Raw genomic sequence first — 12,576 nt, forward strand, 5'->3', positions numbered from 1 at the left:
GATCCAGAAATCAAATTAAAAATAACTAAAATTGGATATTACTTGAATTTAATCACTTGTTACAAATTACTCTTTACATGGAGATATAATAATGTAAGTATCTCGTACGTTAGCGCGCTAATTACAAATACAAATTCTTCTTCGCAAGATGCATAACTGCCTGTTTCATGCAATAAAACCATCGTTCTTAAAGTAGGTATTGTTCGCTACGAGAATGGCTTTATCAGATGTATTACACGCAAGAAGAATTATTGATCAATCGATCGAAGTAGATGCAATAATGACACGTTTTTCTTTATGTTACTATAGCTGCATACGAGTCGCTGTATCACGATTTGCAATATGTACGTCATGTACTCCGTTGTCTTGTTTTCTTAGCAAACACCGACACCCATTGCGTGTGGCCGAAAGCATTTCTTTCGTTCGCGAAATTCGGGTCCCGTACAAAACCTTCGCGCACGCGGTCCTTCGAGGGTTCTCAAGAAGTACTCGAGAAAGATGCGCTTGAAAATCATGCATACGTGACGTACTTAATATTCGCGTGCAGCATATGCCTTAAGAAGCGTGTATTTTGTATTCCAAAAAATTGCGATCTGTCCTTTTTATTGTCTGCTATAAATCTTCAAATATCTTATTTTCTCACGCTTTTTAATCTTACTTTATATTTTTCAAATTAAAAATAAAAAAGTCTTTAAGAGTCAATGCAGAAAAATTCTTTTATTGTATAAATAATTAAACTTTTGATCCGCAGTTAGGATCTTCTTTAGTAATTCACATCAAAGATTAAGTAAATTTTTTATACAATTATAACGATACAGATAAGACATTGAATAATGTAAAATGTAAATTACAAGTTTAAGTTGTTTGTGTCATCGAAAAAAAAACGTGAATAAAAGTTTTTGAAAGAATATCGATCTTAATCAATTATATCATAAATATAATCGTAGATATATCGTCCAGATATTGCTCCAAAATGTATCCATTAAATTTTCAAATTTCATGGAAGTTACAAATAGACTAATCTTACAATGTTGTTTATATGTCATATTTATCATAGATAAAAAATGATCTATGACAATCATATTATAATAACATCACAAGAAATCTTTTCACATTTTGAACAATCTCTTGATGCGATGTTATGTTTAATTAAGCTCGATATTCTTTCAAAAACTCTTATTCATTTCTTTTTGCGACAACTAAACAATTTTGTAATTCATATATTATTCAATGTCTTACCTGTATATTATAATTACGTAAAAATTTCATCTATTTGATGTGAATTACTGAAGAGAATCCTAACTGCTGATCGAAACATTTAATTGTTTATATAATAAAAAAATTTTTTCCGCAACAATATATTCTGTTGGCTCTTAGAGGCTTTCCTAATTTTAATTTGATATTTAATTTGATATTTATTTGGTATTTTTTTGAGCCTACATAATTGTTAAATCGTTATATTTTTTTAAGCAAGAAATCGAAATCTTTATGTAATTAATTTGATTTGTGCATAAAATTTGCAATGTGATATTCATATGATTCTGTAGATATTTTCGTACATATTTCCAACATACGAGAAGCAAAATGTCACCATCTGTCTACAATCGATTCGAAGTCGATCAGTGTCGCGTTACCAGGCGATTTCAGTTCTAAATTGATGCCGACGTCGCGTCGCCGTCGATGAGTCTAAAAAAAAAAAAAAAAAAATCATTTCGAAGGGATCGGTCGCGGCGCGTCCTGCTCCTCGGAATCTGCAAGCTCACGCCCGTAAAAATATTTTTTTGTACGCGTAACACGAGTGCCGTCCCGAACCGGTCGCGGTGCTCCCTTTTGGGTGCGTTCTACAAGGCTTTGCGCTCGCGGGCAAACATCGCATCGTGGTTTGCCTGGTAATTGCTGGAAACACCTTGCGAGTGTTTACAGTGTCATCGAGGCGCGGTCGCACCTCGGCGATGTGCAGGTCCTATGAAAGCTCGTGTTCTGTCATAAAAGAAGCGATGCACGGCTCGTAGTGTACCCGCTGAGAAATTTTAAATACAAAAGAAAACTGTTCGTCTCCTCTCTTTTTTTTTCTATTTATGAGAAACATTTAGGATAAAGCGAGGCTATTTTATCGGTTTCAACCTTAAAATAATATGAAAATTTGTGGCAGTAAACGATATCTCTTTGCAGTGATGTCTTACAATTACATTACATTATGATTTCTTCTTGAAAACATAAGCATGATTTCAAATGTTCAATGTGCTGTTTTATAATATAAATGTTATTAAGAGAAATGAAGGAAGAAGTCTCGCTCTATCTATTTATACCAATGTAGATTAACTTTAATCTGAATTTAATTACCTTTTCATTTTTTTCCAGTTCTAAAAATTAGTGATTGAAATTAATCTACATTGATAGAAATAGACATTAGAAATCCTATTTAATTTATTAGAATATGAATGATTGGATATTTTTTATGTACATTTGAAACAAAAAGACGTCTTAAAGATATCTATAAGGTTTTCTAAAAATACATTGGAAAATTATTTTTTAAAAATTATTCTTTTAGACCTTATAATATTTTCCAAGTTATATGTAATTTGTTTTATAATTATCATATTGAATTGTTTTTTTACACAATAAAATTTCATTTTTCTCTTTCACTTTGACAAAAGATGTATATATTACACACAATAAATTGTCTAACTCGTTACTCTATACTATATGTATGCAATTATCAGGCGGGCATTATCGGTTCCGTAATTACGTATTTAACACATAGCAAAAATGAAAAGAGAAATGATACTCACAGTGCCAGGTGATTAATATCATAACCTTGGGATGCGGATGCAGCTTTAATATGCTCATTGTATAATTGTGTGATTTAATGGGAGAACATTATTTATTCTTATTACAATGTGTTCCCAATGACAAGAATATCATATTGACAATGCATGAATAGCTATAGTATAGAACGGAATGAATAGACTAGAAATCGCACGTTAAACCGAGTAGATTTCAGTTTGCTCACAATTAAGCCTAGTAACTCCATCTGTAATCTCTTTAAAAAGTTTGAAACTCGAACTTTCGGTAAAAAGAAAACTTAGAGAATAAATATCATTGAACATGATTTTTTATTTGTCAAACTTGACATTAAAAAATAATAGAAGAAATAAAATTTAAAAAAATTTTTATTTTTTGTTTTCTTGTGTAGTTTTCGCACAATTTTCCACAATTTCACATTTCTTTATTTTTTTTTAAATTGATATATCTACATACAATTATTATAACTTATAATCGACAATTAACACAGAGGAAATGATTTATAAGATATTGAAATGATATATAAAAATATATACAACGATTTAATTCACTTCTGCCTCGGCTTCGAGTTCGTTGTTGGAATCTTCATCTACTTGCATGTGTTCCTGTTCTTCTGCCTCTTCTTGTTTCTTTCTCTGTTTGAGGCCAGCAGCTGGTGAACGGATGAGAGACAAGTCACGCTGCACCTCCTTGATATCTCTCTCCTGTTCGAGTTCTTTTCCCTTACGTAATCGCTGCATAATGTGTAGATTCTGTCGCCTCTGCCTGATAGTTTCTACCTTTTTCATTGCTTCTACAGTCTTGCTCCATAATTCTCTGTTATATTTGATGGGTACATTTCTCCTCTTTTCAAACTCGAAAGACGGATCCACTGCTAATTCTTTGCCAACTGTCTTTCTGTAGGCTTTGGTCCATTTGACTTTTCTGGGATTCTTCTTCTTTTTGAATGCAGCGTGACATTTCGAGCGACAGAACTTGAATATCTGTAATATCATACACAAAATGCAACAATATTATTTCGATAAACAGAAACAATAAGAAATTATTAAAGTTTAACTGTGATTGTTAAGAACCGAAAGCGATAATTTTTTTCGAAGAGATTTAATTCTTCACATTTCGAAATGCACATGATAAAAATTCACAATTAATATGTCAATCGTACAAAGGATCTATAATCTATATCTTTGTTATAATGTTATTATAAAATATATAACCTCACTTTGACATATAACATACGCTATACACGCGTGATACTTCGTTACTCTACAAGTTTATCATGTTATTTAATGTTAGAATTAAATATGCAGTTCTCACCTTACAATCATTCCTTACAAATTGAATTCCATGTCCCGGAAATATCCGGGATGAACAAAAATAACACGTCTCTATACGCATGTTGCGATAAGTTGTGCATACAGAATAGTTGTGAGAATTTGAGAAAAAACACGTGGGCCCGTGAGCGGTGAATACGTAAGTTTACTTTTTGTGTTTCCTAATAGATGAATAGATGGCACTACAGGAAAGTTTATTACTTTCAGTGTTCCTGAATGGACAAACAGATGGCACTACAGTTAAAGTTATTTTAAAGTCCCTATAAAAGAGTCGTGTCAATCTTATCAAAATTTTCATTGGCTTTGAAGTAAAATGGCGAAACCAATCATCAATGTTATTACATCCCTATTTTGAATATCGGCGGTGATTTAGATTTTAGAAATTGTGAGAGTAGAATTTACGTTAAATTATATAATATTGATAAGTAGAATTTATGTTAAATTACAAAATATTGACAGAAGTAGATCTGTTTTCTATAGTTGAACTAGTTTTACACTTTTGGAATTAAAATAGTGATAATATGAAATAGTAATAAAATAATACTTTCATTTAACAATATTTTTGCAATATTTTTACAATAAAATGTTGTCTTGCCATCGTCTGTCCAAACTGCTATACTAGTAATTTAAAACGCCCTTTCTGACAATGTTTTAATCATGTTTCTGCGAAGAAGACGTTAAAATTATATGATTGATGGCAGGGTTAGAATGTCACTTTCGACGCTTTTCTACCATATAATATCTGTATCTTTTATATATTTTTAATTCGAAATCTTTACAATAATGTATAAGTTTACCTATTTATAATTTTGATATATCTAAAATAATTTCATCTTCTTTATTAATCAAAGCTTCCACCATGATTTTATGCTTTACGTAGAGAGAGGTCTAGAGCCTTTCTCTAATAGAGTCCTTGTTGAGACGCCATTTTATCTCACATTGACGCGATTCTCTTATAGGGACTTTAAAGAATCCTCTACATAAAAGTCGTAGACGGTCGTGGAGTCTTAAATCGTAAGAAACCAATCACAATCAAATATAAGGAAAATATTTGATTAGAATTGGTCAGTTTCCTACGACTTAAAACTCCACGACCGTCTACGACTTATATGTAGAGGACTCTTAAATTATTTTAAAGCCATTAGGTTTATAGTACCGCAAACTCGCATCCATTTTGACGAAACGCGGCAATTTCGAATTTATTGCATTTGTATACATATATTTTATTTGGAAAAATAAAGCCAGTTAAATATGTAGATCAATATTTTTTAATTATAATTAGTTTATTCATAAATAAAAAATCAATGCTTAATTTATGTGTTTTTTAGTTCAATATTGATTTATTTGTGTAGAAGTTAGTTGTGTAGAAGTGCATGAAAGTGCACGAAAGACATATAAGTACAGTTTAAAAGATCACCACCAACCACCATGTTTGAAATCTTGTATTATGCACTTCTGCCATTTTGATGCGACATTTCTGAAATCAATTGCGGTATTTTGAGAGCTTTTCAGCAAGAGACAAATTGACCCAAGAATCATTATTCATTCTGTCATTATTCAATAATTTCAATAAAAAGTAAGAAACAAAAACAGAATAATTCTGGTGTCGAAAGCTCTTTTTATAAATCTAATGATTTTAAGTTATTTGTAGGTTGTAAGTTATTAGAATTTATTCAAAATAATAATACGTTTGTACACTCTGATTAGTTAACAGGCTTTAAAGATCTCAGTTTTCTCAAAAAACCAAAATAATTTCTAATGAACGAAACTTAAAAGACATCCAACTCGTAATTGACTAGGTGGATCCAGTTCTGCTACTTTGACAATTTCCGGCAGAGCCGCCACATTATTTCGAATGAAAATGGCTATGTTCAGCAACTTTGCACAGTTGTACGATTTTTTTATTTGAATATAATTGGTTTATACATTTAAATCCAGTGAGAAACTAAGGACAAAATCACATCAAAAAATTTTGCAGTAATCGCAAAATACTTTTTCTGTTGAATGCAGTCAATAACTAATTTGTAATCTCAGGAGAAGTATCTTTATTAAACCTGAGACATAATTGAAAAACATAATAAGCAATAAGAATAAGCAATTACAGATTTCAATAAGAACTGTATATTCTTGTCTATATAGACCGGTATTCATAAGCTGGAATCCGTTCTTAGTTTCAAGACAATCTCAAGCAATGTCAAAATGCTAATACGATCTCATTGATTCATGATGTCTCTGAAGCACTAGTTTAAGACCATTTCAAATCTTGAGTAATATCTATGGATTCCATCAGGCTGGTATTCATAGTCGAATCTTATATTTAAGACCATCTTAAGTACAGTTTTGAGATGAATCAATCAGAGGACCGCATTAGTGACTTAAGACATTATTTAAGACGATCTTAAAATAAGAACTGACTATGAATACCGGCCTCTAATTGGTTCGTGACATTTTAAGACTAAACTTGAGACGGTCTTGAATATAAAAATCAACTATGAATATCGTCCTGTATTCATAGACAGTTAATATATACTATACCAATTAAAATAATTTTTCAATAAAACTTAGAACTTTCTCGTGCATACAAATGTAAAAATTCAAAGAAATGTTAATTTGATAAAAACGATATGTGTACACTGAAAAAAAATTATTACAATAAATTTTAATAAATATTTCTTATTACAATAAATTATTACAATAAATTTTAATAATATTTCTTTGCATAATTCTAGCGAAATATTTACTTACGGTAAATAAATATTTAGATAAATGAAAAAAAATAATAGTTAATTCAAATTGATGGTTTTTGTATTTAATAAATATGTGTTTAACATTTAGTAAATATTCCGCGCTAAGACTATTAAAAAAAAATATTTATCAAAATATATAAATTTTTCTCTCAATGTATATAGAACTTTGCCTCTATTTGGAACGTAATACAAATAATATACTCTTATTTATAATAAATATATTTTATTTTTTCTCTTCTTTTTGTGGCTTTGATGTTTATTTTATGATAGAGAGAGAACTGTAAACTGTAATTTGGATTAAAAGTTACACGATCATTGTCAGAAAAAAGATGCAAGATCGCGACAACAAAGGCAGCATATTGCGCCTCATAACATTGCTCATTAGGACATGATCAGTTTAAATGGATAATTTATGATTTAGAAAAACAAATACAATTAACTGCTCCTAACAATATCTAAACTGCGACTGTTTTCGCAAAGCATTTTTTGACATTTGATTCAATCAATACAATAGACAATTAAAAATAGAAATCTTAAATAGAAATGCGATATTTGAACGTATCAAATTGCGATGACGGACCGATTGCAACGGATACATTTTATCTAACGTAACAATTATGTATTTCCGACATTGCGCTGCATCGCTGGTCGTTGTCACGATGCTTCGGATCGCTTATAGAGTGAGACTTATAGACTAGTATCGATTACGCACAGAGCTACTAATTTAATATCGGGATCGAACGTGTAGTCGCTGCAGTTCCGTGTTGTCTTGCACGTTGTCTCAGTATTACTGTGCCGCGACCGTCGGCTGGACGTGTATTCCTGTAATTTTTAAGAAGAGACATGTGGGATCACATATCAATCTCGATCGCAATCCTGCTGGTGTCGTTACTCTATCATTATCACTTCAGCGAGCCGGCCAGTGTTATTATTTATCCCGAAACACATTACGATTACATTGTCGGTGAGTTAACTTCTCAGTTTATGTTTATTTTATCATCCGGCACCTTTATTTCGTGACAACTCTTTCCTCCTTCACTTCATTTTTCGAAATATACGCAGCATCGATTTTTAATCAAAAAGGATTAGTATAAATCGCATTGTGCTTAATAGATGTCTTCTAGATGCTTCAGATAAAATAGACAGAAAATACAATACGAGTTCACACTCTTTTTCTTAACAAAATTTGAGACATAAAATTGCCAATTGAGATATAAAGTTATTAATTGTACATTACTCTTTGAATCCTGCTTGTTTTATATTTCTGATTTAAATTTTCATATCTAAAATTTAATTTAATAAACGGCTGATGTTTTATATTACCGCTAACATTAATTTTTTGCGACAATGAGAAAAAAACCACTCGAATTTTACATTTAATCTAATTAATATAATAAAAATGGTGCTTCTCGTTGTTGCGGGGTTTAAGTTGGCGCTGGTACGTCTGGCTGCGTGATTGCATCACGGCTCTCAGAAATGTTGAACGTGACCGTTTTGCTCGTGGAAGCCGGCGGATACTTTGGATGGCTATCGACTATGCCGCTCTTAGCGCCGATGATGCAAGGCACTGAGGTCGATTGGGCCTACCAAACGGAACCGCAAGTCTTCTCGTCCCGAGGGCTCTATGGCTATGTAATTAAAGTTCAATCCTTCGATGAAGGAATTTCTGTTTCGCGAGAACGATTTCTGTAGAAATTTGCTACTACATATACGCTATATCTTTCATAAAATGAAAATGTGGCACATTTCATGCGTTGAATAGAAATATCAACAATAGTATTAATCTTTAAATGCCTCACTACAGGAACAAAATATTGATGTTTTATAATATACCCAACTCAATTCGATTGCTTCAATTGCTTATAACTTTCATAAAAATAAACAGAATATTTTTTTTCAATTCAAATATATGTCTTTATTAATAAAAAAATAGTTATAAGTAATGAAAAAATATTAAAACACATTGGAAAAAGTCGGATATATCAGAAAGGCGTTTAAGTGTTAATCTAAAAGATTTTATGTCACGTTTCAAATGAAATATCTTTTTTCGTACAATGCATAAAACGAATATTCCAAATATTCGCACTTCCGTTTGGAATGGCGTATTTTTAGCGTAGCAAATTCCTTCATTGGTCATGTTTAGAGACAAAACTTTCCGAGGGGAAAAGGACTTGGAGGGAGCGGGCAGCTTAATTATCTCGTTCACTCCTTCGGGAGACCTGAGGACTACAAGAGATGGCCGAAGGGTTGGTCGCACGCTGACCTACTCCCCTACTTTCAAAAAGTGTCCGATATTATGAACATCATCCCGATGCCGGAGGAAGAATATCTAACGAAGGCCTTCGTCCTGGCTGAGGAATCGTTAAAGCTGGATAACATATCCTTGCGGAAAGCGATGTACACCGCAAAAAAAGGATCCAGATGGAGTACTTATCACGCTTATTTGCAGAAAGCTTGGAATCGCAAGAATTTACATATCATGATGAATACACTCGTTGCCAAGGTCTCCATATTTTTATTTTATGTATCATGCTAAAGAAAACAATTTTCGATAAATCTTTTTTTTCAAAAATATACTCCATTTTCTCCTTTTTATAGAAGATCAGAAGAATTAGGATTAAAAATTAGGATTGAAAATAATTATTTGTATAATAGGTTTTTTATTTAATTATTTTATTTCTATAAATATATATTTTTGATGTTTTGGTTCGAACGTTATAGATATTTTTCAAGAATAACAAAGTCGATGGCATTAAAGTGATATATAAAAATGGCTCCGTCGGGAGAATCGGCGTGAGAAAGGAGATAATTCTTTGCGCGGGCACTATCAATACTCCGCAGTTACTTTTGATTTCCGGCATAGGACCTGTCAACGAATTGAAAAAGCATATGGTGATCAAATCAAATTATTAAATTGTCAAACTTTTCGATTTCAAGTAAAATAATAAATTCGATCTCTAGATACCCGTAGTGCAAGATCTTCCGGAGGTAGGCCGGAATTTGTTTGATCACCTAAACGTACCCGTTTATGTGAATCTGCGGGAACGAGTCAGTATCACGCTTGTGAAGCTACAAACTATACCTGAGGTGTTCAATTATTTCGCCTTCGGAACCGGTAAATGCGATAACGCGCTAGTAACGACGCTTGTCATTTACTTGCGATGCAGACTCACTTTATACGGCCGACGTTGTAATCTTTTGTCATATATTTTTTTCTCCATTGCATGTCAAAGGATGGTTGGCCACTAACGGCGTAATGGGATTGGGGCGTGCTAATAACAGTGGCCTCCTCCTCTTCGGAGTGGCGTCCACAGAGGAAAAATTGCTGAAGGCTATCTCAAATTTCGAGACTGAGGTGAATGAACCACCCACAGCAGTAATATATTTGGACTTTAATTAAAATAACATATCATAGTCATTGCGACAAACAACCGTACTTTTCGCGCGCGATTATAACGTTCTATTCATAGCAATTATTATTTACAATAATTTAATGATTATTGTTATATCAATCAAGAAAAATTAATCATTGTTCATTAGACGTTCAGGTCGCTATTTCCATCGTATAACGACAGTAGGCACGAGGGATTTATTTATCTAGTTACGTGTTTGCAACCGAAGAGTCGTGGAAGCATAACGTTGAGATCAAACAACATCCACGATTCTCCAAAAATTAATCCTGCGTACCTTCAGGATCCCGACGATGTCATGTGCACTTATCGAGGTAAAAATGATCATTCCACTTGCCACGATAAATTTTACTCTCATTAAAGAAATAAATTGTAAAACCTATTTCTTCTTCTTTTGCGTGAATTTATTTAAACGATTATTGACGATAATTAATTTTGACAATTATTCGCTAAGCTATAAACCTCGCCCTGGAGACTCTCAATACGAGACTTTTTCGCGAGTACGGCGCGAAAGTCCACGTCCCTGATTTCGAAGAGTGTCGTCATTTGCGACAAAACTATTGGGATGTCGATTATTCGGAGTGTGTTATGAGAATCGCAGGACTCACGAGCCACCATCCATGTGGCACTTGCAGGATAAGTGCGGAGGATGATGCGGTTGTAGATGAGGAGTTAAGGTAAACGATAGATAGAGCAAGGATGTGTTAAAGGATGACATTTGAGATGAGAGTGAGTGGAATAATTGTGATAAAATTATAATTACGTTCTCTAGGGTAAAAGGCGTGAGTGGATTAAGGATAATGGACGCCAGCGTAATGCCATCTCCAATTTCTGGGACGCCAAATTCAGTTCTCGTCGCGATGGCCGAACGTGCGTCTGATATAATTTTAGATCGCTTGTCTAAATAATATTCGAGATTAATTTTATAACATGTAATATATTGTTGTAAAAATAATAATGTTCGCAAGTCACGCACTCATTTGTGATTACGATTTGTTGTTTGATTATGGTCTTTGTTTTTGGATTAGGGAAAGGATATCAGGAAGCAATTAGATCGCAAATGAAAAGAAATCCATGGTGCTCCAAGTTTTTTGTAATTTATAATTAATGGTAAAGTTTTCTTTTGTTTTACAGTAATCGAACAGTTATTAATAATCTAATTAAATTTCGATTAATTTTTATACAAACAAAAAGGGTGAGTTACACTCAACGGCATAGTCACGAAACCCTGCCATCTCTCGTTCGCGCTCGGAGTATAAAGAAAAAAAGAAACTTGTATTTTTTTTTACATGCTCTCTCTCTTCGAAGGATTTCTTTTAACTCCATTTTTCCCATCCAGGATCGTTTTGCGATGGCAGAGTTTCGGCATTCTTCCTATTCCACTTCCGCGTTTTGCCACTTTCCTCTCTTTCGCGCATATCCGCAAACACACACGCACACATACACTCTTCCCTCTTGCGTTTTCCTTTGATCGGTTCTCGTTTTTTTCATGCGAATTCGTATTTGATTCTTTTCGCATCGATCTCTTCCTCGCAGACATTTACACACACACTCACACGCACACGTACCTGTGTCGCTTCTTATAAATAAAATAGTTCGATAATAACCCGCGAAGTTTCGTATTTTCGAAAACGCAACTATGCCCATGCGCGCACCTCGCTCGTGCCGCAGATTAACGAGCCCCCGATTTCGGTGCCTCGCATCTATCTCTTCTTTCTCCCTTTCACCCCATATACAGCAATAATTACGTAACGTAAACTTAATCTCTCAACTTAAAACAAAAATTGGTAACCACGTATTCGCGGCGCACGCCGCGAGCCTCACGCTTACCCCGGAAAACTTTCTCGACAGGTTTCATCCGCGCGAAGGGATGAAAAGAACCCGTAGGTGTCAAGTGAAGATGACATCCTTCTCGTTGATGTCGTCGTCTGGCGACAAGTATTCGTGCCGAATCAAAAAATCGAAGTGGTTCGCGTTAACCTTGCTCGGCTTTACATAAGTCTATTTAATTGGCGAATTCGATTATGTGCGTTTGCGGTTCAAAGCGAGATTTTGTAGCCCCGGAAGGGGCAACGCTCGATCGCAATAAGGTCGACTCAGACCAATGTGAAATACGCGGGGAAACGCTTGCCGTGTGATTTTTCGGGCCCTGCGTCATTTCCGGCGCACGGAAGAAGCTCGCCGAACGTGCACCGCGCCATCAGATAAACGCATAAAACATTTTTTTTTCTTTGTCTTCTTTTTTTTCGTTTTCGTTTTTGCTTTACTATAGGTAGAGTTTGC

The 12,576-nt window shown here is 33.7% G+C and overlaps 2 protein-coding genes across 2 annotated transcripts; one reads left to right on the top strand and one right to left on the bottom strand.

Annotated features, from left to right (window-relative positions):
• Nucleotides 1-3,099: 3,099 nt before the first annotated feature.
• Nucleotides 3,100-4,246, bottom strand: LOC108691503 (probable ribosome biogenesis protein RLP24). The gene is made up of 2 exons (XM_018199270.1): nucleotides 4,120-4,246; nucleotides 3,100-3,788 (listed from the first exon to the last, which is right to left on the bottom strand). The coding sequence occupies exons 1-2, from the start codon at nucleotides 4,198-4,200 to the stop codon at nucleotides 3,348-3,350; spliced, it is 522 nt and encodes a 173-aa protein (XP_018054759.1). The 5' UTR covers nucleotides 4,201-4,246; the 3' UTR covers nucleotides 3,100-3,347.
• Nucleotides 4,247-7,726: 3,480 nt separating this feature from the next.
• LOC108691537 (neither inactivation nor afterpotential protein G) lies at nucleotides 7,727-11,201 on the top strand. The gene is made up of 9 exons (XM_018199316.1): nucleotides 7,727-7,847; nucleotides 8,313-8,515; nucleotides 9,027-9,386; nucleotides 9,605-9,775; nucleotides 9,845-9,998; nucleotides 10,117-10,259; nucleotides 10,424-10,607; nucleotides 10,748-10,970; nucleotides 11,066-11,201. The coding sequence occupies exons 1-9, from the start codon at nucleotides 7,727-7,729 to the stop codon at nucleotides 11,199-11,201; spliced, it is 1,695 nt and encodes a 564-aa protein (XP_018054805.1).
• The last annotated feature ends 1,375 nt before the right edge of the window (nucleotides 11,202-12,576 follow it).

The sequence above is a fragment of the Atta colombica genome, unplaced genomic scaffold (assembly GCF_001594045.1).
Source record: "Atta colombica isolate Treedump-2 unplaced genomic scaffold, Acol1.0 scaffold47, whole genome shotgun sequence".
Taxonomy (NCBI): domain Eukaryota; kingdom Metazoa; phylum Arthropoda; class Insecta; order Hymenoptera; family Formicidae; genus Atta; species Atta colombica.

Excerpts from the sequence above, each read along its gene's own strand:
- LOC108691503 (XM_018199270.1), bottom strand. The coding sequence starts at position 4,200 with ATGCGTATAGAGACGTGTTATTTTTGTTCATCCCGGATATTTCCGGGA. Across the intron at positions 3,789-4,119 it reads TTGTAAGGAATGATTGTAAG|ATATTCAAGTTCTGTCGCTC; the intron begins GTGAGAACTGCA and ends ATGATATTACAG.
- LOC108691537 (XM_018199316.1), top strand. The coding sequence starts at position 7,727 with ATGTGGGATCACATATCAATCTCGATCGCAATCCTGCTGGTGTCGTTA. Across the intron at positions 7,848-8,312 it reads ACATTACGATTACATTGTCG|TTGGCGCTGGTACGTCTGGC; the intron begins GTGAGTTAACTT and ends GCGGGGTTTAAG. Across the intron at positions 10,260-10,423 it reads TGAATGAACCACCCACAGCA|ACGTTCAGGTCGCTATTTCC; the intron begins GTAATATATTTG and ends ATTGTTCATTAG.